The sequence below is a fragment of the Mustela lutreola genome, chromosome 5, assembly GCF_030435805.1.
Source record: "Mustela lutreola isolate mMusLut2 chromosome 5, mMusLut2.pri, whole genome shotgun sequence".
NCBI classification, from domain to species: Eukaryota; Metazoa; Chordata; class Mammalia; order Carnivora; family Mustelidae; genus Mustela; species Mustela lutreola.
In genome coordinates, this window is record NC_081294.1 from 33,243,289 (window position 1) to 33,269,342 (window position 26,054).

The following is a 26,054-nucleotide window of genomic DNA, read 5'->3' on the forward strand; positions in this document are numbered from 1 at the left end:
CTGGAGCCCATCATTGATTTTTTAAATGTTGCTATCTCACATTATCACCGATTTAGTGAAGTCAGTAGTAACAATAACTCTGTTGACAAAAATAAAGCAGAGTGGTGGGTTCAATTTCAGAGATGAAGGCAGATGATGTCAAATTAAGAAGACCAATGCAGATAACCTGTAGACCCAAATGGCTTTTAAAAAGTTTCCTCTATGTTATACCCAAACAGCTAGTTATACTCAAATGGCTACAAAAATTTCTTCTAGGGGCACCTGGGTGGCTCAGTGGGTTGAGCCTCTGCCTTCGGCTCAGGTCATGATCTCAGAGACCTGGGATCGAGTCCTGCAACAGGCTCTCTGCTCAGCAGGGAGCCTGCTTCCTCCTCTCTCTCTGCCTGCCTCTCTGCCTACTTGTGATCTCTGGCTTTCAAATAAATAAATAAAATCTTAAAAAAAAAAAAAAAAGAAAAAAGTTTCCTCTATGACAAACTCTTTAGCCAGTTAAGACACAGTTTCTGAAATGAATGGAAACTTGCTAGATTTAACTGTAGTAATTGCTTGCTTGGTAAGGCCTGTCAATTCCCTGGAGACCTGGGCTCTGATTCCAGCATATTCCATGACATGGCCAGTTTCACCCTCCAAGGACTTCACTTTCCTGATGCTCAGCAAGAACATATTCCTCACACATTTCTAATTGTATGATTCACAGGTACGGACTCTTGGGACAACCCCCAAGCATTTCATCAAGAACAATGCACACCGCAGTGCCAAAGTTAAAAATTTACCCTGTAGCCTAGATATAGTTCACTAGAAATACCTCCCTTGTTCAGTGCACAGCAACAGAGGCTACTGGGCTTCTAGCAATCCATAGGTGTGACCTACAAACAAATTTCCTTGGCCTGGCAAAATCACATCCTCTCTGCATTACCTCTTTGGCAAAAGAAAATTCCTGGAGGGAAATAGGGAAGTTTTAAACTAAGTTACTATTATAAAAGAGGAGCACAGAAGTATTCTTACCTGAGGTGTCAGCTCTACTTCTAATTCACCACTTAAGTACTGTCGTTCAAATTCTGCATTTTCTCCCACGTATGAAGAGACCATGCGTTTTATCTGCTTGGATCGAAGCAAAAGGCCCAGCCCAAAGTTGTCAACCCTAGAGGAAAAATGCAAGCAACTTGCAATCAAAGGAACAACAGACAGAACACTAATATTCCTGACTTCCGAAAACATGGAGTATTATTCATGCAAAGGAGTTCTCTCTGCTGGGCAGGGAGCCCATGTTCTCTTGTAGTCTCCTAACACCCAAAGAGCCTTGCAAGGTGGCTGTTCTTTTCTTATTTTACAGCTGAGGAAATTAAAACTCAAGACCTTTCAGTGATTTCTGCCAACAGATATCTTGGGTAGTAAGTGACATAGCTGGTATTCAAACCCACATTAGTCCTACAAGTCTGCCCTACACCTTTCACTCTCTCCACTGCCCCCAAGTGGTAACAGGGTAGAAGAAAGGCAGACTGGATCCTGCTCTATGCTCTGAAGGCGTACATAAATGCAAAGGCAATGCCATTTTCTTAACCTGCACTGGCTCCAAACAGAGAAATCCATTCTGTCCTAAAAAAATGAACATGCATTCTCATATTTAAAAGGGAGAAGAACAGGAGAACCTAGGCAGCTCAGTTGGTTAACCATCTGACTCTTGATTTCGGCTCATGTTGGGCTCCCTGCTGAGTGCAGGTCTGCTTCTCCCTCTGCCTGTTGCTCCCCCTGCTTGTGTGCTCTCTCTCTCTCTCACACACACACAGATAAATAAAATCTTTAAAAAAAAAAAAAAAAAAGTAAATTCCAAATGCTGGCAAGAATGTGGAACACCCAGAGCTCTCACATATGAAGAAAAGAATGTCAACTGATCCAACCACTTCCGAAACATTAACAGCAGTATCTATAGATGCTGAACATATGGACAAACCTTGTGTCAGTAATTCTCCTCCTCGGTCTACATCCAACAGGAATGCCTAAGTATGTTCCCCAGGAGACAAGGATACTTGGTCGCACTATCCTGGTCAAACATGGAGCCTCCCCAGTACTACTCCACAGCAGAGCAGACAAACTGAGCAGTGAGAAGGAATCAGCTACAACCCCTGCAACAATGGAGGGCTCTCACAGGGAAAACGTGAGCCAAAGAACCACAGGAGAGTACTTACTGAACTAATCCTTCTGTATGAAGTTCAAAGTCACACAAGACTAATGGATACGATCATAAGGGAAGATAATGCTCAAGTTCAGTGGTAGGAAAAAAGAACAAGGACTCGAAAGAGCACAAGGGGGGCTTTCTGGGGTACTGGTCATGTTCCACTGAAAGAATCTGGGGGCTGGTTACATGGGTCTGCAGCCTGTAAAGATCCCTCAAACTTCACACCTGTGATATTATTATTTTCCTGTGTTACTTATATAATACTATGATAAGGATTTTTTTAAAAGACAGAAATACACTGGTCAAGCCTCCCAGAACACCTCCCAGAAATAGAAGCCTTCTTTTATGATCTCTCCCTCCTAATTCCCAGAGTGCTCTGAGGGCCTCTCCTCTCTGGAACCTTGGTCACCTACATGGTTCACTTATCCCACAGTCCTTTACTAAGTTCTTACCGCTCCTCCACACCTTTCTGCCAGGGCTAGTATCCCAGGTCTTGGGCCATGGGGTCTCTGAGATATTAAGGGATAAACATGTAAAACTATAATGACAACAGAGGGAGAGATGTGCTAAGAGGTCTGCATCGAGGGCTATGAGAACATTGAAGTCGCACGACAGAGGACAAAGAGGTCCAGGAAAGGCTTATGGAAAATGACACTTGAACAGACTTGAAGAAAAAAGACTTTGAGAGCTGAGTAGAGGTGTGGAAGCAATGATCCAAAAAGGCAGGTGGACAGCTTTGCAAAGGTGCACAGTGGTGGGACAAGCTCCGTGTTGAGTGTGACTGCAGTATGGATGAAAGCAAAAGGGAGCAAGAGAGGTAGAAGGCAGACCAGCTTGTCACCTGTCACAGGTGTCACATACCATGAAATCAGGATTTCATCCTGATGGGAATGGGAGACCCTGTGAATAATTTTAAGTAGAAAGTAGTGGGGTATACAATTAGAGAGGTTCAGTGATAAAAGGCCGGAAGAATAGTTAAGAGGCTTGATATAATCCAAATAAGTAGACAACGGTCTGAACTAAGGCAGCCCCAACAGGAGGGGAGAAAAGGGGGACAAATCAAGGGATATTTGGGGGGAATGAATCACAGGCTTGTTGCCCATCCTGACGTAGACACAGACCCAGCCCAAAATTCTGGCTTTGGCAATGGAACAGCGTGGGAGAATGGACTGGTGACAAATCAGTCTATGGTCCCTAGTGTTTGACCTAAGGAGAGATAAGTACAGTACCTTTTGTGACAAACCACTGACATTTCTCCTAACAAGCTCCTTGTCTCCCACCTTCACTTTGCTCTCCGTCCTCACACTCCTCATGCCCGTAAGTGCCCATCCCAGCTCAACTGACTCCCGCTTCCCAGGATGTATCACTTCCAAGCCTCTAACCTAGACCAGGACTAGGTACACTGACAACCTCAAAGCAGTCCAGGTAACTATCAACCATTTGCTAAACTAGTTTATAGTTCTAGCCTTCCAGTACTGAGTGTGATAACATTTTCCTCTCACTGTGAGTATAAAAGGAATAGCTACATGATTTATTCTTACTTGTTTCAAAAGAAAACTACAACCCACACAACTATTTTCAAGAGTGTGCTTTTGAGATAGGGAGAGAATTCCCCGGAGATTAATAATATGCTTGGCCACTAGAGGGCGCCACATCACCACAGATTCTCTGTCTCTCCTGGAAAATCCGTTCACGCTCACACACAATGCCCTGTTTTTTGTCTGTTTTTTACCTATACTCCTAATTGATACCTAGCTGGGCCTTCAGTTCTTCTTAACAATTCCATTCTCCTAAATTCATACACCTGCAGCCTGCTTGCCCCATCCCCGCAGATCTTTAGTACAGAAGTAATGGCCGTGGATCTGTCACTTCTAAGTCTACATCACCTATATGGGAAAATCCTGACTCTACCTTCAGAATCTGTCTGGAATCTGAGCATGTCTCACTTTCTCCTGTGTGGTCTGCACCATCTCCTGCCTAAAGATGGCAACCTGCCCTGCTTCTATTCTTGCCCCCTGCAATCCACTCACAAAATGGCGGCCAAAACCGTAAGAATAAAACAAAATGTCAGATCACTCTGCCCATAATGCCACCCTGGCATTCATCCGTTCATGTAAAAGCCGAGGTCTCTAGAGTGGCCTGCACGGCCCCATAAGATGAGATGCCCTTGACATCTCAGACCTCATTCCTCCCACCTCCCTTTTGCTCACTTTTCTTGGGCTGACCTCCTCACTGTTCTGCAAACACACCAGGCATACTGCCAGGGCCGTTGCGCTGGCCTTTACCTGTCTCCGAAACTCTTCCCCCAGGTAATGCAAGGCTCACCCCTCATTTCTTTCAAATCTCTGGTCAACCATCACCTCAATGAGCCCCTCCCTGAGTGCCCAATTTTATACTGAAAATTGCCTGTCCATTTTCACATTCCCAGTTCCCCTCTCTTGCTCTTTTTCTTTTTTGTCCATAGACTATAACCTAACATACTGGAAAATTCAGTTGTTATATTTACTATTTATTGCCTGCCTCTCCTTACACTGGCACGTAAGGTCCACAAAGGCAGGGAACTTGGTCTGTTTTGTTCACTCTTGTGCCCCCCCAAGTATCCACAAGCTTACACAACACACAGAAGTCACTAAACATTTATGGAACATTCACTGAATGAATTTGTTGCTTTATTTCACTTCCCCTCTCCTCACTGGCTCAAAATGAAAATCGTGATGTTCTTATGCTGGATGTTTTCTATTTGCCCCTCCAGATCCATTTGTCTGTCTCCAGCTTGCTCTGTGCTGGGATGGCAGACTGTGTAGACTGACTCCGTTGCCCTCTGGCTTCTGACCAGGTGCAAAAAGAATGTCAAGATTCCTATTACCCTGACTCCCTCCCAAGCTACAGCACACTGGACAGCCCTCACCAGAAAGCTTTCTTAGAGGTCCTGGCAGCTCCCTCCCTTCATTCTTTAGGCCTGAGGCTGGTGGTAACAGCACTCCTCTGTTATTAACTCCAGGGCACTTCAATACTAATACTGCTTTCCCTCAACCCTGACCCTTCTTTTAAAGACAGTCCCTTTAGTAAACTCTCTTCAGTTACCCAATATGAAAGTACCATTGATATATCCTCTGGAGCCCTGTCTAAATAAAGTTGTAACAATAAAATAATCCATGAAAGTGAATATAGTCCTTTTGCTTTCTGTAGTCTTAAATACCTAAACCTCCCTCCAAGTATACAGGTCTATATGATAAACCGACCATAACGTACTTGTTCAGTTCCCTGACTTTGGAGATTTTTCCCATTACACACTCTTTCATGGATCTCTGTTTGACTTTTCAACACATTACACATTTGAACTTAGGTCTGTTTGGAGACGACCTCTCTGTATTTGTTGATCTTGGCTCTGGAAACTATGTATACTTGGCCTTTGCTTTCTTTTTGGATTAGCACCTGGCCTGGCAACCTAGCAGTGCTTAAGGTGCTCAGCCCAGGCTTCCCCCACCAGATGCAAAGTTAGTGTTCATGTCTCAAAAAATGCTGCTAGGTAGCTTATAATAAGAGTGTCTTGCTTGCCACATAACATTCAAGCTCACAAATTCAGCAAACATGTATCCCTTCTTTACTGTGTATCAGACACTGAGAATACAAAAATGAAAAAGGCAAACCCCTTACAATATAAAGAGAGAAGACAGACACAGGTCATCTTTTACAAATGAAAAACGTGTATTTCTAGTAGAGAAACATGCACATTAAGACATCTTGTAGCTCTCTGAAATTAAAGGTGATTTTGATGGACTTTCAAAGAGATTATCTTGCTTGCCTTTAGTAGCCAACATTTTCCTAGCACACCTAAGGAGAGAGAGATTTGACCATTCTCTTATGGTATAACAAACTCAGGTTTCAAACATTTTAGTGATAAAAGAAGTCTAAAGTCAAGAATTCAATAAAGAGATACATACATTCATGTAAAGCAAAACAGTATTTTATGGAAGACACAAGTGTTTCGCAAACATTTTTCATGTTCTGAATCTGACATTTCATTTTCTGAAATCTCATTAATTGGTAATTCTTGTCAAAACAAAACTCTAATAAAAATGAATTTGCAGCCATATATCAAACTGCATTTCTCTTATTTCCTCTCCTTTTAGGCATGCTTAAATCTCAGTAACAGTGTGTACTTACTATGATAATATCAAGAATATCAAAAGAAAGTGCTGTATTTGGACAGCACATTAACATAGGACACAGTTCATTGGAACAAATGAACACTCGTTTCCACGAGCTGAGCAGAGAAGTTCAAGTACACATCCCCAGAAGTGGTTAGCCCTTCTCAAAAAAAATAATGAAATCTTGGGGGAATGCTTATAATCAGACAAGATGGCCTAAGCTTTCCATTGAGCCCTTCAGACCTGCAGCTGCCTCATCAAATGTAAAGACAGCACAGCGAAGGAGCCACCGCCTTTATCTCCTGGCTCGAAACCACTGATGCAGAACAGAAATTTTATTTACAGTGAAAAACTGCTCACTGGGTCCTCACAGAATTCCTACAGCTGACTAGTATAAAGCACATATAAGTAACAGCACTGTCACACAGGCACAGGGCACGTATATTACCTCACGGTACTTACAGGCGTCCACAGGGAAGCTAAGCTGGGGGGTCCTTAGTTGTCTCAATTCCCACCTTCAAGAACTGCCATCTAAAATAATCTTGTCATGAGGAAATGAGCATGACTAATAAAACCCATCTCTTCTTGGGACGCCTGGGTGGCTCAGTTGGTTAAGCAGCTGCCTTCAGCTCAGGTCATGATCCCAGCGTCATGGAATCAAGTCCCACATCGGGCTCCTTGCTCCGCAGGGAGCCTGCTTCTCCCTCTGCCTCTGCCTGCCACTCTGCCTGCCTGTGCTCGCTCTCGCTCGCTCTCTCTCTGACAAATAAATAAATAAAATCTTTAAAAAAAAAAAACAAAAACATCTCTTCTTGCCTTACTTCTCCAATTTAATTGGTTGATATATAGTATACTGTAAAACTTTTAGTTCCTATGGGCTTGTAATTCATATGTCAAAGTCTTCTTTAAAAAATCAGTGAAAAGCATATTTTCTATTTTTTCTACTTTCCTAATCAATCTGTAGCAAAGTCCTAATTCATCTGAGTGATCCTAAAGGGGAAGGTTTATCTCATCAAGACTAATAGTTAATACTCCACACCAAGGTAAGTGGTACCTTATGGCAACAGGTCTCATGATAACTAAAAACAAAACAAAACAAACACAGACAATCAGAGCCCTGAGCTTTGGAAGGTCTTCTAATTCAGGTAGACCCTTCCATAAAAAGCCTTTTCTTAAATAAGAAAGCAGTTATTACTTTTTTAAAAAATATTTTATTTATTTATTTATTTATTTGATTTTATTCATTATAGGGAGGAAGGGGCAGAGGCAGGAGGGATAAGCAGACTCCTGAGCATGGAGCCAATGAGGGGCTTGATCCCAGGACCCTAGATCATGACCTGAGCCGAAATCAGAAGCTGGATGCTTAACTGACTGAGCCACCCAGGTACCCCAAGAAAGCAGTTATTACTTCTAATTCTAAGTTTTCTCCATTTATTCCATAATCCAAATCATCTTTGTTTCTCCAACAAAGCAATGCTAAGTTTTCCTCATTTATCTGATCTAATGGCCAGAACAAAGCTTTCATTCTTGTAGACCTCTAGGCCTTAAACCCACCTAATTAAGAGTATCAGCTGTCAGTGAGGGTGTGCAAAGAACTTTCTTTGTATTCTATGATGGTTATCAGTACTTACTCTATCAAGGATTTACATTGACTTACACCGCCCCTTGTGAGCACTGAGCTATCTAGAAAAGTACTGGTAGACAAAAGTATTTTTAATAAATACAAAGTAAGCTCAAAAAGCACGGGATATGTTTAAGAAATATCAAGTGATCATGAACAAGTTACTTCTCTATTTACAGATGAGTTTCCTCTGTTAAATGAGGGAAGTGGAACAGATGATCTCTACAATCCCATCCAGCTCCAGCCCTGATAGGGAAGAGAAAACTATTTTAAGCAAAAGGATCAGTCCATAATATATACTGGAGAAGGAATACGATTTGGTATACGAAGAAAGGCTAGAAGTGTCCAAAGGAACTCAGGAAGGGGCAAGACCAATGAAGGCTAGGGAAGTTCTATAATTAGATAAGGCTTCTTTGAGGATGTGTAACTGGATTTGGATCCTGAAAAATGGGAAAGATGTAGATATGCAGAGAAGAGGTAGGAAGGCCTTCCAGATGCAAAGTATGAGCACAAATGTAGGATTAGTTCATGTCCTGAATAACTAGCACTATTTACACTAATTGCATTTCTGGTACTTGGCTAAACTGCCAATTTAGTTGTTTTTTTTTCTAAGTAGGCTCCACACCCAGCATGGAGCCCAATGCACAACTTGCACCTACCCTGACCGAGATCAAGACCTGAGCTGAGATCAAGAGTTGGACACTTAACCGAATGAGCCACCCAAGCACCCTTAGTGTTTAAATTTTTTAAAGATCTTTAAAGTCTTTCATTATTGAAAGAGAGCTGATAACTTATCATCTTATATAAAAATAGAATTTTTTCTTCATAACAAAATATATCTTAATGTGCATGTCATTATTAAAGTGTTACAGCTATTGTTGACCATTTTGATGAGATCCTACTGTATTAGGTACTAGCTGCATATCCTCCTCCTACCCAGACCAGCAACATTTTTAATGGTAAATGACCTCCCTCTATATCATCTAGAATGTGGCATACCCGAAAGACTTGAAACAAATTAAAACTGAAATCTTCCTCTCTATATAATGACTTATAGTAACATAAGGGGACACCTCTAAATTATAAAATGCATGATTCAATCTGAAAATCTATATTTTAACTTTAACAGTGCATTTGGAATTTAGAAAAATAAAAGCACATCAGACTAAGATATAAATTTATGCAAGTTTGCTTTACTTATGATTATGAATGATGGGACCAAAAATATTTGAAGAAATGTAACTTCCAACTCTTGAGCTTGTTAAAAACTATCTTTTCATGCTTGAGCATACTGCTCATAAAATGAGGAAATTTTTCATTCATGAACTTTGTATAAATATAGAGAACTGTCATTTCTTTCAAGCCACTTGTTTTCTAAAGGCACACGTACCCGGCATTGTTGCTGACTGCAGTCAGGCCTTTCACTCCAGTCTTCAGCAAGGCTCCTATAAGATTCTCTGGAATTCCACATAACCCAAAACCTGTAAGTGAAAAAGACAATTTGTGAAAAGGGCTATGTTCTCTCAGAGAAATGTATGTTATTCTTTTACACACACACACACACACACAATGCAAAACACAAAATTAGATCTATTAAGCAAAACACACAGATGTATCTCAGCAACTCAGTAAATGGCTACATAGCTCTACTCAAATGTTTTGCACCGTTAAATAGCACCAGACATAACTGTAAAACCTTTGAATGCTAAGAATAAAGCCAGGTACAACCAGTTAACATAGCTTACACATCACACATCTTGCACTGAACTGCACATCCATTATCGTCCACCTTTAGAATTCAACCTTTATACAGTTACTTTTTCAAGCATGTTTGTTTTAAATGCCTGAGTAGATTTTGCAGAACTGGAAGCCTAGACCAATGACTTTTATTTCTTTATAAATTCTGCAATTTGTCAAATAGAATTGGGTTTAAAACGGACATCAATGACTGGTCAGATGAATGAATGAACAGCAGCCCTAAAACCCAGCCTAGATTCCTACAATCAAGCTCTATAAATTAAAAAAATAAAATAAAATAAAAAAATAAGGGCGCCTGGGTGGCTCAGTGGGTTAAGCTGCTGCCTTCGGCTCAGGTCATGATCTCAGGGTCCTAGGACTGAGTTCCAAATTGGGCTCTCTGCTCAGCAGGGAGCCTGCTTCCCTCTCTCACTCTCTCTCTGCCTGCCTCTCTGTCTACTTGTGATCTCTGTCTGTCAAATAAATAAATAAAATCTTTAAAAAAAAAAAACTTAAAAAAAAAATAAAGTTATATATACATACATACATACATATATATATATATATAAAATATATCTCAATCAGGCAGCAAGTTTAATGAGTGTGAGACAGTGGTTCTAAAAGACATTCTAAACAAGGTGCAGCAATAGAACCCAGAGGCCTCGACAACAGACAGATGAAATATGCTTTCTAGCTCCTAAAATGAGGAATGATAACAGGAGTGGCTAGGTAAGGGCTGATGAGATCAATGCCAATGTTATAGTTAAACAGAATTCCCACGTATCTAGGAATGTTTTCAAAGCTAACAAGACATCACTATTTAAAACTTGAGCTTTTCGGGGCGCCTGGATGGCTCAGTGGGTTGAAGCCGCTGCCTTCGGCTCAGGTCATGATCTCAGGGTCCTGGGATCAAGCCCTGCATCGGGCTCTCTGCTCAGAGGGAGCCCACTTCCCTCTCCCTCTCTCTGCCTGCCTCTCTGCCTACTGGTGATCTCTGTCTGTCAAATAAAAATTAAAAAATAAATAAATAAAACTTGAGCTTTTCAAAATAATGGAAAAACACAAAGGGAAAAAGTAAAACATCAAGTGCTAAACCCTGCTAAATTTTCAAGATGAGGATATTAATAATTACATAATAAAATAATTACGTAACATGCAATAAATGACTAAAAATAAACTAATAAAATAAGTAATAAAATAACTGGCATTTCTAATTCCACAGCTTTGCCACTGTGATTTCCTGCTCTGCTACAAACATAAGGATGTTACCATCATAAAAAGGAAAACAGTACTATTACTCACCACCAACCAGTATTGTTGCGCCATCAGGGATGTCTTTTACAGCTTCCACTGGATCTGTATAGAATTTGGTGTGGTGACGCGTGCTGGTTGAAAAGTAGCAAACACATCCCTAAAACATTTTTTAAAATTATAAGTGAATCATCATTTGGAGACATATCTTTATTTTGCATGTATACCAACATATTCATTTTTCATATATACAAGGATAATTTTATTATCTGCTCTTTGAAACAAAGAGTGGGGCTGCAAGTAATTCATCTTAGAAGTAGGAAGGACAGGGATGCCTGGGTGGCTCAGTGGGTTAAAGCCTCTGCCTTCGGCTCAGGTCATGATCCCAGGGTCCTGGGATGGAGCCTCACATCAGGCTCTCTCAGTGAGAAGCCGGCTTCCTCCTCTCTCTCTGCCTGCCGCTCTGCCTACTTGTGATATCTGCCTGTCAAATAAATAAATAAAATCTTTAAAAAATAAAAAAAAAGAAGAAGAAGTAGTAGTAGGAAGGACATCTCTATCCATAGATTATCACCAGAATTCCCTTGTGATCGTGATGAATGTCTTCCATTGTATAAAGGAAAACTCTGTGGCCAACATTTGTGGCCACCCAAAAGACTGAAAGTAGATAGCTCATACACTGGGACTCAGATTCACAATAATAATGCCATCAAGCATCAGTTTCTGATAGTGAGCTAACCTTGCATTCAGTCAACAAATATTCACTGAAAATGTACTATGTGTCAACTATTCTGCTGTTTATTCCCATCTAGTAAATATTAAGACATGACTGCTGCTTTGTGGGAAATCAGGTACAGTGCGACCAACATACAAATACACAGTTTGACCCTGACCCATTCTTTAATCAATGAATGCCTCCTAAGGGAGCAAGTAAGGAACAGTACACAAGAATACCCCTGCCCGGGGCGCCTGGGTGGCTCAGTGGCTTAAGCCGCTGCCTTCGGCTCGGGTCATGATCTTAGGGTCCTGGGATCGAGTCCCGCATCGGGCTCTCTGCTCAGCAGGGAGCCTGCTTCCTCCTCTCTCTCTCTTTCTCTCTGCCTGCCTCTCTGCCTACTTGTGATCTCTCTCTGTCAAATAAATAAATAAAATCTTAAAAAAAAAAAAAGAATACCCCTACCCATAAGGCTTGGAGTTTATAGATGCTGAGAAAAACAGCAACTATTATCTGCAAGGAAGGCATGGCTAGTCTTACCACAGTGACCTGTTTAGGCACATAACAGGTTATCTAGTGAACATTTATCAACAGTTTGTTTTTAAACAGTTTCCCTCCCTATGCTTCATCCACAACATGGATAGGAGATAATTAGAGATGACTATGTTGTAATCATTCATAATAATTATCACCTCTCCTTTACTCTTATTATATATTCAACCTAAAAAGGGAGAGAGCAAAGAGAAAGGCTCCTGACTCCCCATATGCCGCCACCACAAGAAGTTCATAAATGTAGGCTCACACACACTGCCTTATTGGTCTTTGACAGACATCCTGTGGGGTCAAGGTAAATCCATTAAGGAGTTTCTAGCATTCTTTTCTTCCTCTATAAACTTCTTTCATAAAAAGTATCCAATAGTACAAAAGCCTATTTCCTTTAAGAGAACAATACTGAAGGTCAAATGAGAGCTGCCAAAGTAGAGGTTACCTAGATGACTTTTGTCCCTTTAAATTCAACCCTGGTTCAGGTGTGGTGTAGAGAGTTGTCTATTCCCAGTTGTCTCTTCCTGGTGGGAAATACATGGCGGCAGAGCTAGCAAGGAACGAGCTTGAGCTCCAGAGAGCTTAGTTCTCTGTCCTATCCTCAGTAGCAAAGGTTTACTGGATTCTGTTTAAACACACAGGTACACATGCAAATATATATATTTTTTTTAAATCTTGGAAATAAAAAGTTCAATAGTCTCAATAAAGAGGTCAAAAGATGAATCATAAAGTCGAGGGTATCTGCTCAAAAATAGAAAAAGAAAGATACAGATATTCTAATCCTACCAATTAATTTCACAGGTCAAGTTTTTGCAACTGAGCAAGTTCTCGAAATGTACCCAACAGTGTGTTAAAGCAAGACCAGATCCCGGATTTTAGCCTTCATCACAGCATCTTTCTACCACAATCTGCTACTCACCATGATTTTCAAAAGCCCTCAATCTTATCCTACTTCAATTTCATTATTTACAGCAACAAATCTTTATGAATGCCCTATTTTTTCATGAAAAACTCTATTGTCTTCTTTTCTAAAGAGTGAAGTCATTGCTCTGTACACCTTAAACTGATACACTATTGTTTTGCCAAATACATCTCAATAAAATTGGAAAAAGTCAAAGATACAATAAATAAACAAATCTTAATCTGTATCTCTTACCAAATAAAAAGGGGTGAAAAGTCAGGGCCTGAGCAGGAGGAAGAAAATAAAAGAACTCTTCTACACCTAAGTAGTCAGGGGTTAAAATCACACTGAACTACTTATCCGTAAACCGAGAAACACGAATCCTACAGAGAGGAAGTTAAGAGAAAACTCATTTCTCCTACAGATCCAGGAAACTTTTCAGATTCACAAAGGGAAACAAAAGTATATAAGCACAGACTTGTCAGGAATTCTGTTCCTCTGTTCCAGCTGATAATTAGTGTCCTCATTACAAACAGAAATTATTAAAATGCTTGCTCCACACCTTAAAAAAATACCTCAGAACGGGGAGCCTGGGTGGCTCAGTGGGTTGAGCATCTGACTCCTGATTTCAGTTCAGGTGATGATCTCAGGGTCCTGAGATCCAGGCCCACGTCTGGCTCTGCACTCAGCAGAGTCTCCTTGTCCCTCTCCCTCTACTCTTCCCCTGACTCACTCTCTCTCTCTTTCTGTCTCAAATAAATAAAATCTTTTAAAAAAATACTTCAGAAGTATTTTTAAAAAGATTCAAGTGTTTCACACTCATCCAGATCATCAAAAGCTTAAAGAAATAAAAATGTTTGCAGGCAATGTGAGAATGGCTCAAGATTATGAAGAATTTACACCCAACGTTGGTGGGTTTTTTTTCATTTTTCACACATTCAGTTAATATTTGTTGACATTTGTTATCTATTAGTTATACTGACATTTGCTATCTATTTGCTAAGAAATCAATAGTGTGACATAATGGGCCACTCTCCAGTAATCTCGGGGTCAAAATACCTTTGTTTCAAATTCCAGTTCAGCCACAATTGCGAGAAACTGGGAAAATTGCAAAATCTGAGTGTAAGGGGTGCCGACTTTAAGTAATGGATTAAGTAATGGTGCATCAGAACCACACCACTTCAACTGCAGAAGTTGCCCTGGGGTTGTTAGCTTCCTTTAAGCCATGCAACCCTCTCCATTCCCCACCAGGGCAGTACAATTAACTTGCCTTTCACTGGGCTTTAGTTTTCACATTTAACCCCCGGCCCCCCACACTCACCTTACCTATATACACAAGCATGCATTACTAATTCTACTAAGAGTTTTTTTTTTTTTTTACCATGACCTATGCTATAGCAAATTAATCCATGCCATCCTTGCTGAGGGTTTTGAAAACTTTAAGATTACTTTAACATGTTTGTCTGTAGTTAAGTATGCCATTCTAAGTATTGAGAAATGACTGGGCAACCTGGCCATACAAACACGGGTAGTGAGGCAAAGAGGAAGGAGAATGTCTGAAACACCAGAGTGTTTCCTGTGGATCTTTAAGGCTTGGAGCCTTGGCGGCAGCCCAGAAAAAGCCTCTAGGTTTGTTTTCTGAACAGGCTTCGTCTCTGCCCACATTCTCTCCCATTCTCCCAGCCTCTGGGAGTTAAGGAGTAACACTGCTGACACCCCCTAAGACTGAGCAGAGGTGGTGTCCTGTTTTCATAAATAACTGAATTCAAAGTGAGGCTCTAAACTGCTTTAATTGACCTTTACTTTCTAAAATGCTACAACAGTGAGGTGAGAAGATTCAAGCAACATCTACTACATAAATAAATAAACAAATAGCCTTCAAGTCGGCAGAGGTCACTAAAAAAATGAAGAGTAATAAATTATACGGCTTCAGCATCTAATGTATTCTGGGGATGATTTTTCTCACCAAGGTCTTCCTTTACATTTGGGTAACATTTCATTTTGTTTTTTCACTCTCCCACCTTCAGCAAAATTACGTTTTATGGCACCCCTAGCTTCTGCTTTACTATTGGAGGAAGAAAATAATAATGACTATACTGCAAAAGAACAGTTAAGGTCCTGAAAGATAAAAAATAATCAAAATTCTTACATTGCCTTTTTTTTTTCTATTTAATCTATTTCTCCTTTTAAAATTCTCTCCATCTTCACCCTTTGTCCTCTAGTTCAAATCTTACATTTAGAATTTGAGGACTGAGTGCACTGTTGAGCCTAAATTTTATCTCATGATTTCCCAATTCAAAATCTCCTTCTTGTCTAACCACTCCTACCGTTCTTTCTTTTGCCTAAATTTATTTTTTTTTTTTTGTCATTCAATACTCCACAACTTTAAGAAAATATATACTTCCTTCTGAAGGTCTTTCAGGGAAAATCCATACAGCATACTGCTTTATTTTTAAATGAATCTTATCTTAATGATACAGAACTGTACACCCAGGTGTTATTTACCTTGTTACCTTGCAGTTAAAAAAATCAGGACACAGGGAGACTGATACTGCCCACTTCAGTATCAAAGTTTGATAAACAGAAGTGGGGAGAAGCCATACGGAGAGAGATGAAGACAACCCTGTTGGAAGGTAAAGGCAATAACATGCAGGTGGATACACGCACTTGGCAAGAATATGGCATCAGTGCCAAGTGGAGGTGGTAATATGTGTTGTAACGCTTACCAATGTCAAGAGTGAATTGACAGTACCAGTATCTGTTAAAGGTGGATGTTTACCTTACACTAAACACTACCAGTTATGCAATTACGACACGAATAAATAAATCACAAAGACCCTACAGGGAGTTACTGACTTAAGGCCAATTCTCTAAAGTTGTAGCATACTGTTTTTGAGGGAACATACATGTTCTTTTTATTCTAACAATAGAGTGATGCCCAGCACTTGAAAGGAGCAGAGGTGAAGTCATGATGCATTCTTCCCGGTGTATCAGAAAGCTTGAGTTTGCCAGGAGTTAAAATACTAATGAGGATGGGGAACTCAGAAAGAGGAGAAGCTCTCTGAGAGCTGAGAGGAGCCAAGCCCAGGGACATGTGGGATCAGGCCCCATGGAGAGAAGCTTGTGAAGATCAGGCTGGAAAGGAAGACTGGGGAAGGCCTTAAGGACCTCACTCGAGATTTGACTTCTTCCTTCAATGAGGAAGGGACACCAAAGCTTTTGAAACAGAGATGTCAAAACTCATATGAAAGCCTGAAACAGGAAGAGGCAGAGGAAATCATTCTTTCATTCACTCCTCCATTTGTTCAAAAATCTTCATTCTGTATAAAATATATGAAATACTGGAATACAGCGTTGAGACAAACAAAAAACCACTCAGGCATAGTCCCTGCGCTGATGAAAGTTGCAAACTAGCAAAGGTAACAGTCATTAAGTAATTACAAAAATTTAAATACAAATGTTAATATCTCATCAGGGAGCTAAAAGGAAGAATCAGATAGTTGCTGGGAAAGAGCGCTAAGGACATCCCCAAGGAAATTTCAGCTCAAGGTAAATACAGGACACTGGTTATCCACTGGAGGCGGAGGCAAGAGGGGAGGAAAGAAGGGGTCCAAGATTTCCCTGGATGGATATGGATGCTATTGGCCATAATGGAAACAGAACAAAACAAGGGGGGAAACAATCACTTTATGACTGGTTCACTTTGGGTCAGAAAGAGCTTGAAGGACTAAGTGTCATCCAGGTGGAATGGATTGATAAGTTGTACCAGGGGAGAATGTAATTGATGAGAAATCTGGGGAAAAAAAACAGGTTCAAAGAAGAAAGGCAGGTAAGTGTTAATGGTATTTTTAGGAACTTCTTCCAGTAATAATTTTCCAAAGTGAATAGAGAATAGTATTAAATGCTCCTTCTGAAACAGTAATGGAGGAAGAAAGAGAACTTCGGATGTTGTACTCAAATCTAAGTCCATGCCAATGACTCTGAAATGTAGTTCTCAGACTAACTGCATTAACATCATCTGGGAACTCATTTATGTAAAGTGTGGGACCCCACACGGGACCTACTAAATCAGAAACTCTAGAGTTGGACCCAGAATCTGGTTTGCTAAAACCTCCGAGTAATCCTGGTTCATTAAAGCTTGACAGACTTGCCTAACACACACACACACACACACACACACACACACCCATCTCATCTGTCTCCTAAGAGTTTTGCTGGGCTTCTGAAGTGGTTTAACGCCATAGGAAAGTGAATAAATAACACTTAGGTAAATAAGTAACTACCAAAAGAGGGAATGTTTTTGACCTAGATCCAAGGGTATGGCAGTGTCCTGGTCTGCATATTTCAGCACCCGCAGCAGTGTCACTGAAGGTCAGTCAAGTGCCCTTTTAATAATGCTTTATATACCCAAAGCTACCAGCAATCACCAAAATGCTTCCTAAAATGCATTTATGAATAAAAGGTCCCAGTTCTAAATCATCCCATATCATTTACCTAAGGGGCTTACTGGCCCCTCTGCGTTCACTGTTCTCAGAGACTGGATGCGGGCAAGACAGAGCAACTGGGGCGCGACAGTTCCCTGTGAGCACGCACCTTATGCAAGATACGCTTTCAAGCTCAAAACTATTTAATGCGCTACTAAATAAAAACGCCACTTTTCGTTTTCCCCTAGGAAGGAAGACGCTCCCGCGATTACGCTGATAGCCAAGGTAAACCACCCTCCGGGACCTAGCACTCTCGGCCTGTACTGGCCTCTTAGGGCTCGGGACAGGGACCGCACCTGGGCGTAGGCGTACAGGTAGGGAGAGTCCAGCGGGCGTGCGGGGGGTGGGGGTGCTTATCAACCAACAATCTCAGTGAAAAGTGTCTCAGGATACCACTTGGTGGAGAGCTGGCACTAAGGGCGGCACAATGTTTGCTAAGAGTTTGAAAATGGAAATCCTCCAACCCGGATGCCTGCGCCACAAGAGCGCGCGCGACGGGGAAGATGCCCAGACGAGCGCTCCCGGCGGGTTCCCCTTCTCCTCCGCACCGTGCGGCGCAGCCAAATGAGGGAGGACAGGGAGGGCACGACCTTCCACCCCGGCGACCCCGAGCATCCGCCCCCTCCGCGGCGAACCTGCGCGGACCCGTAGCTAACCTGCTCCAAAACCCCCAACGCGAGGCGCAAACCTGTCCCCTGCTGCCGTCACCCTTGCCTCTCCCTCGACCGGGGCACCCTCCCAGGAGGCTGCCCGCGGGGCGGAGATGCGAGCCGAGAGGACGCATGCCCCAGAGGACGCGAGCGAGCCCTGAAGGGCGCCGCGCCGCTGCCAGACGCCCTCCGGCCCCCTTTCCGCCCCTCCGCGTGCTCCCACGCCTGGTCGCGCCCGCCCCGGGGCAGCGGCTGCAGAACCGCGCAGAGGCAGACACGCGAAGGGGCAGCGAGGCAAGGCAGAGCGTGGTGTGTCTCGGTGCCCCCGGAGACGGCGCCACGGATGCTAAGGGGAGGGGTGGAGCGGGTGGGTGTAGTCAGGGGAGAACGCGGGCACCACGCGGGGTTTCGTCTGCGTCCTGCCGGCGCGTGGCCTTCTTCGCTGCCACTTTACCTTGGACCAGACGCCCCCGGTGAGGCGGGCGGAGGCGCAGAGCGGGGACCAGGCGGAGAGGAGTTTGAGGGCCGCCATGTTCCAGGCCGGGCGTGGAGCAGGCGACGGGTTGGGGCGCGCGCGTGAGGGTGTGGGAGCGCTGCCGGGCCCGGCCGCGTCGACGCGGAGGGAGGGAAGGGAAGACGCTCGAGGGGCGGGCTGGAGGCTCGACCGCGCGTCGATGACGTCCTCCTCTCCCTCGCCCACTGAGGCTGCAGGTTTAGAGAGACGCGGGGCTGGGAGGGGCCCGGCGGGGAGCGGGAGCCGGGTGCCGCCGGGGCGGTCGGCGGGGGAAGCGCCGCCGCCCTTGGGCGACAGTGTCCGTTGCCCGCGCGTTCCAGGCAGCCGCGTCGGCGCGCACTTGCTGCTGCAACCCCTCATCAGTCCGTTAGCTTTGAGGGGCTGCGGGGGCTTGCTTTCCCCAAGGTCTGCGGTGAGGGTTGGCCTAGCCTTCGGGCGCCCCAGGGTCTGTCTCGGAGTCTGTTGCTTTTCGGAGACAGTGCCTGGCACCTGTGTGGGCTGCAAAGGGGATACCCCCTGGAGGTCCCCTACTTCGCTTACCCATCCGGGCAGCGTTCCCATTTCTTCCATTTCTCAGTCCCCTCTCCCCACACTTGACCCTGGCTTGTGTAAAGTTAAGTTTGCCTTAAGAACCTGCCACAAGCCAAGTCATTAGGTGTGGCCAGGGAAGCCTAGGCAACACTGTACCTGGACTAGAGAGACTAGGTTAGGGCTGGGCCTCTGGGACCGTCTCTTCCTTCCTTCCTTTCTTCCCCATCATCCAAGTCTGTATTTTTCAGGATTTTTCTGGCACCTGAGTCCCAAAACCTCCAGAGATTACTCAGCAGCTGTAAACATGCAGGTGTGTATACCCCTTTGACTGTCCCTGGGCAAATTACAATAACTTTCCTGTTTCAGTGCTCTTATCTGAACATTTTATTTTATTTTAAAAAAAAAATTTTTTTTTTTTTTTAATTTATTTGACGGAGACATACACAGCAAGAGAGCGAACACAGTAGGGGGAGTGGGAAAAGGAGAAGTAGGCTTCCTGCTGAGCAGGGAGCCTGATGTGGGGCTCCATCTGAAGGCCCCAGGATCTTGACCCAAGCTAGGCAGACACTTAAGGACTGAGCCACCCAGGCGCCTCCTCATCTGAAAACTTTAAATCTCAGAACTATCTAAGATCTACATGAGATAGTTCATGGGAAGCTTCTGGCTCTGTTATAAACAATAAATGTTAGGCATCATTCAAGTTGCAGTCCTGAACTGGTATGGCAAATATATGCTCTCAAAGCATTATCTTTTGAACAACCCCTTGAGGACATGAGCGAAATCTGATTTCTTCAGAAGTATCCTCTTAGCAGATTAGAAGGACCAAGGGGAAACTCAGTAAAGGCTTTATTTTATTAAATGCTAACCAAGTCCTGGGAATATGGGTGTTAGTTTTGAAACAAAGCAAAGCACACAAGGAAATTAAATGATACCTTAGCTTCCTCAGCAAGTACACCTAATGCAATGAACAATCATGGTCCAGCTTCAAGTCTCTCCATAAAAGCATTTGCCCTTTTATTGTATTCTTTTAGCTCCTTTTCCCTCATGGATATTATCATTTTAATCAACATCAATGAGGGAATAAGATACCAAGTTAGACTATCCAATTACATTAAGAGAAATTAACTTAGTAATGCTCTATATTTTCAACACATCTTAAGAAGTTGGATAGAGGGGTGCCTGGGTGGCTCAGTGGGTTAAAGCCTCTGCCTTCGGCTCAGGTCATGATCCCAGGGTCCTAGGATCAAGCCCCACATTGGGCTCTCTGCTCAGCAGGGAGCCTGCTTCCTCCTCCTCTCTCTCTGCCTGCCTCTCTGCCTACTTGTGATCTCTGTCTGTCAAATAAATAAATAAAATCTTTAAAAAAAAAAAAAAAGTTGGATAGAGGTGAAACTTGGGTATTAGAACTTAAATCCCATTACTAGTCCTAATACAGCATACAGCAGTTATTGTACTGTAGCTTACAGAATGTGAAAAAGCTGACATTCACGGTTGGGTCTGCTTTCCCACTTTCGCCCTTCCAGAGGGCATACGAAATGGAAAACGACTTTGGCAACTTCATCTAACTGTGGTCATATGACTCACTCTTCTTGGCTGGTCTCTGTTGCTCTGGCTAAATTAAAACACACATTTCCAGTCTTGTACTCTGTGTGACTCTAATTCTTGTGGGGGGAAAAATCACCCTTACTATGGTCAAGACACTGTACTATTTTTTAATGGCTCAATGGCTGTGTTTTATACATTTTATCTAACATAGGAGTAACTTGAACAAATTACAGAAGAGTTCTTCTGTACACATTTCCCTCCTGGTTCCACAAAGCCATTTCAATTTTAGTCTGTGAAAAAACCGATTTTTTTTTGAATATCTGAATTTTTCTGAACTAATAAGAATGGTTCCCCCTTGCTTTAAAGGAAAGCTTTTGGCAAATATATTCTGGAAACTTTGTGTAATCTTGCACAGCTTAATTTACACATTCTCAAAAATTGGAAGAATTTAATTGAAATCAAAGCTTTTAAACAAAAGGCCTGATTCCAGAGACACAATAAGGAAAGTTTATTTTGTATGATGTCATTTTATATATGTGTATTTATATATGTATATCTTATGTTGTTTTTATATACATATACACATTCATTTATATATATGTATGTGTATATATGTGTATGTGTGTGTGTATATATATATTTTCCCTCTCTGTCGAATGAATATAGACAATTTGTCAAAGTTAGATTGTAAATTGTCATTCTCTGCTTGAGAGATTTTTGTTTAAATTATCCTAAGATGCTATTTATTAGCATCATCTCTCATTACTGAAAGATAAGACATCCTGCCCTCACATTTGATGGAATATTTACTCCTCCACACTGATAAACAGGGGCATTTGAAGACTTGTTTTTCAAAGGTTGTTTGACAGGCTTAACTAGTAATGGGAATTTTTACTAAGTCATTTGAGTCAATTAAAAAAAAGAATGTGTGCTTCATTGTATACAATGGTTTGTTAACATAAAAACAAATCCCTTCAGAGAAATAATTTTCCTCTAGTGGATTTGAAAGACAGAAGTTTGAAATTTTACATAAATCTGTAAATGTATTGTTTTATGATGCAAATCATCATCTCCTAATTTACTTCTTTTGTGTGTTTTCATAGATTCTTTGAAGCAGTGCCTTGTATTAACTAATGTGCATTTAATATTCAGTGGATAAAAGTAAGTTAAATTTTACTTTCAATGTAGGGGGAGAAAAGGTAAAATAAGTACATGAGATGTTTGTAGAGGGTTCAACTCCAAGAATGAAAATGAAACTTATGTTAAGGTGCTAAAGAAACTTAAAGGAGCAAAACACACCAAAGCCATTTTGTACGCATTCACATCTGATTGTTACTTCTGCTTAAAACCCCTCAGTGGTTTTCCCCACTGCCTTTAAGATCCAAAATTCAAGGGCACCCAGGTGGCTCAGTTGGTTAAGCCTCTGCCTCCCTGGATTGGACTCTGCTCAGCAGGGAGACAGCTTCTCTCTCTCTCCCTCCCTCCTGTTCCTTCTGCTTGTGTGCTTGCTCTCTCTCTTTCTCTCTCTCTCTGTGAAATAAATAAATAAAATATTTTTTTAAAAAAGATTCAAAGTTCAGGCTTCCTACCCTGGCATAGAAGGGGATCATCTCTTCTGGTTCTCCTTCCCCCTGCATTATTTCCTTTATATATCAAGCTATTCAGCATTTGCCTCTTGACTTCCTCAGGATGAATTCACACAACAAATATTGGTAGCAAAAGGTAAAGCACATGGACTCTTTTAGCCTGCCTGGGTTCAGATATCGGTTCTGCTAAGAATTCTCTAACTCTGGGGATCACCGTGGATAAGAGTTTAAAAAGAGCCACAGAATGGAAGATGTAAGCTCATGTCCAGACCAGCATCTGTTTGCAGTATTCAGGTGCTAGAAGGTTATACCTTGTGAACTTAACTATTTTTCAGATGCTTTCTGATCTGGAAAATATCAGGCAGGATTCAAACCCTGGACTATACAGCATTAAAGATTACTTTTATCTTTATACCTCTCTCTTTTATGAGATGCCTTTGAAGCCAACCCTCAGACCTACGTTTCCCTCATTCCGCCCAAGCGCCCAACTTCAGTTTCAGTTTCTCTTATCTGTTTGATTGCAGTCCCTTCCTAGATAAACTTCCTTTCCCTCTCAGAGTTAACCACCTCTTAAATGATCACTTCCAATACAACTCTGGTCTTCTCACACACTCTCCTGAACTTTTCAGGAATCCTCATAGGCTACAAATTAAAGTTCAACATTCATTTGTAGCCATCTCTCTAATCCAGGCTCAGCAAACCATATAACCTTAATGATTTTATAGAAGTACTTCAGAGTTCCACACACATTATATTTTGAAATGAAATCTTAAATTATATTCGAGCTACTCTGTCAGTTCTAACAAATCAGTAGCATGTGCACTCAATTGTGAATTATCTCTGATTTCAACATACTAAAGGTTACCAGATTGCAGTTAGGAGGCAGATCTTTTTTTTTTTTTTTTTTAAAGATTTTATTTATTTGTCAGAGAGCGAGAGGAGCGAGAGTGAGCACAAGCAGACAGAGTGGTAGGCAGAGGCAGAGGGAGAAGCCGGCTCCCGGCTGAGCAAGGAGCCCGATGTGGGACTCAATCCCAGGAGGCTGGGATCATGACCTGAGCCGAAGGCAGCTGCTCAACCAGCTGAGCCACCCAGGCGTCCCTAGGAGGCAGATCTTAACAAAGTTTCTCTGTCCTCTCAATGCCTATGCTAGAACTTAAAAAATAAATAAGTGTTAACAAAGGTAGATGCTCTGTACTTAGCTTTTTATCATTTTCACTTTTGCATGTTGACTCACATAATTTTATATAGATGTATAATACTTGGATGCTCTGCTCAGACAGGTCTACTGCCTAGCATTATTTCTACAGCATACTAGTTTTTCAACAAGAGCACCTAAAGCACTTCATGATAATGTCATATTATGGATAGGATTAGAAGTTGTCTTCAATTTTGGTCACTTAATATACATTTGTATATGCAAACAAGAAGTAACCAATATGATTAATGATTGACTATTGAAGCAAACACTTTCTGCTACTTTTAAGCTTCTGATCGGCTTTAATTGAAACAGATTTTAAGGATTTTAGGGGAAGCTGTAGTATAAATCAGAATTTTCTTAGTATTGTGCACCCAAAAGAAAAACAAAAACAAGAAAACCATCAGGCATAACTCCATGGTTGTGAAGTTTTTGTTCATCAAAAGAGTTTTGTTATCTTGACTTCATTTATAACAGAAAAAATATTTCACAATTTAAATGAAAAAATCATTTAAATTATAAAGTACCACTTTTATGATATTTTTATTATATATACATATTATTATGTATTATATGTATTATATATACATATTATATATGTATCTTTATTATATATTATAATAATATAATATTTTGTATTTGTTTTATAATATTTGGGTTATAAATACATTTTTACTTTAAAGTAAATGTTTACTAATTATTTGGTTTATAAGTGCAATTTTATTTAAAAGTAAACTATGGCAGCCCACATTCTGCTCCCTGTACATACTAAGGGCCTTTTGACATGGAGTCTTTGCTCATGCCTTCTTTCCTATTATTAAAATAAAATGCAAAGAGGAGACCCAACTTGAAAATTCCCTAAGCAAACAAAATCATTTAAGCCATGTAAGCAAGACTAAATCCTGTTTAATTAATGTAAGTGAAACTTAGGACATTTCTTATAAATGCCTCTGATAATCATAAAATAAACAAGCCATCTTCCTAAAATGGTATAAGATAGTCACTTAAAATTTTTATTAAAGTATAATTGACATATAACATTATTTTAGTTTCAGTTAAACAACATAATGATCTAGTTAACAGCCACCACCACATACAAACAGCATGTATTTTCTTGTAATGAGATCTTAAAAATTACATACAATATAGTATTATTAGTTACAGTCACCATGCTATACCTTACACCCCATGATTTATTTATTTTATAATTGGATGTCTGTAATTTTTGACTCCCTTAACCCATTTTCCCTATTCCCTACCCCTTCTGGCAACCAGCATTCTGTTTTCTATGACTTTGGGGATTTTTGTTTGTTTTTCATTTTTTAGATTCCACATGCAAGTGAGATGGTATTTGTTCTTCTCTGTCTGACTTATTTTACTTAGCATAATGCCCTCAAGTTCCCTTGTGTTGTTGTAAATGGCAACAATTTCTTTTTTATGACTGAATTTTGTATATATCCATATACAGAAGATGTATATATATATACATATGTATAAAACAATATATCACATTTTCTTTATCCATTCATCCATTGATGAACACATAGATACAGGTTGCTTCCTTGCCTTGGCTATTATGAATTATGCTGTGTGAACATGGAGATGCTTGTAACTTTTGAGTTAGTGTTTTCTTTTCCTTTGAATACCCAGAAGTAGAATTGTGGGACCATATGATATTTCTATTTTAAATTTCTTGAGAAAACTTCATCCTATTTTCCACGGTGGCTGTATGAATTCATATTCCCACCAGCAATACACAAGGTTTCCCTTTTATCCACATCCTTGCCAACACTTATTACTTTTTACATTATTTTAATAACAGCTGTTCTGACTGGCATGACTCAATGTCGTTTTGATTTTTGCATTTTCCTGATGGTTAGTGATGTTGAGCACCTTTTCATGTACCCTGTTGACTGGATGATTGATTATTTATTTATTTATTTATTTTTGTGGCCCCATCCACTAGTTGTGCTCTAAGAAAACTACTAATGCCTGCAATAATATATTTCAAAAAAATGCTGCCAAAACATTGTGATACCCTTTATTTCTGTATTATGTTCCATGTTTATTATTTTAGCTGCTCAGTAGAGCAGAATTCAGGGTCACTTATCCAGGCATAAGGAACCAATCCATTATATTATAGTACATCCTTTTTGAAAGTTTTATTTTGCCACCACTAAAAAGGTAAAAATATCAAAAGACTTATCAACTGATTTTCAACAAAGGTGCCAGGACTAGTCAATGGGCAAGAAATAGTCTTTCCAAGAACTGGATATCCACAAGCAGAATTAAGTTAGACCCTTTATTCATACCAGAAGCAAAAATTAATGCAAAATGGATCAAAGACCTAAATGTAAAATGAGCTAAACTATAAAATCCCCAGAAGACACAGATGAATTTCATGACCTCAGATTTGGTGATGGGTTCTTAGAAAAGTAAGAAAAACAAAAA

At 41.0% G+C, this 26,054-nt stretch overlaps 2 protein-coding genes across 4 annotated transcripts in view; one reads left to right on the forward strand and one right to left on the reverse strand.

Moving 5' to 3' along the window:
- The window catches only part of OXCT1 (3-oxoacid CoA-transferase 1), a 128,602-nt gene extending 109,626 nt beyond the window's left edge, over positions 1 to 18,976 (reverse strand). For both annotated transcript variants that reach the window (XM_059173888.1, XM_059173887.1), the window contains exons 1-4: positions 18,684 to 18,976; positions 10,988 to 11,096; positions 9,339 to 9,429; positions 1,006 to 1,141 (exon numbers count right to left, since the gene is read on the reverse strand). In XM_059173888.1, the coding sequence (XP_059029871.1) occupies positions 1,006 to 1,141; positions 9,339 to 9,429; positions 10,988 to 11,096; positions 18,684 to 18,761 (414 nt within the window). In that variant the 5' untranslated portion in view covers positions 18,762 to 18,976. The remainder of the gene's footprint in view (positions 1 to 1,005; positions 1,142 to 9,338; positions 9,430 to 10,987; positions 11,097 to 18,683) is intronic.
- The window catches only part of RIMOC1 (RAB7A interacting MON1-CCZ1 complex subunit 1), a 38,424-nt gene continuing 30,770 nt past the window's right edge, over positions 18,401 to 26,054 (forward strand). For both annotated transcript variants that reach the window (XM_059173889.1, XM_059173890.1), the window contains exons 1-3: positions 18,401 to 18,538; positions 19,523 to 19,584; positions 21,923 to 21,980. The gene's annotated coding sequence lies outside the window, so the exon portion shown is untranslated. The remainder of the gene's footprint in view (positions 18,539 to 19,522; positions 19,585 to 21,922; positions 21,981 to 26,054) is intronic.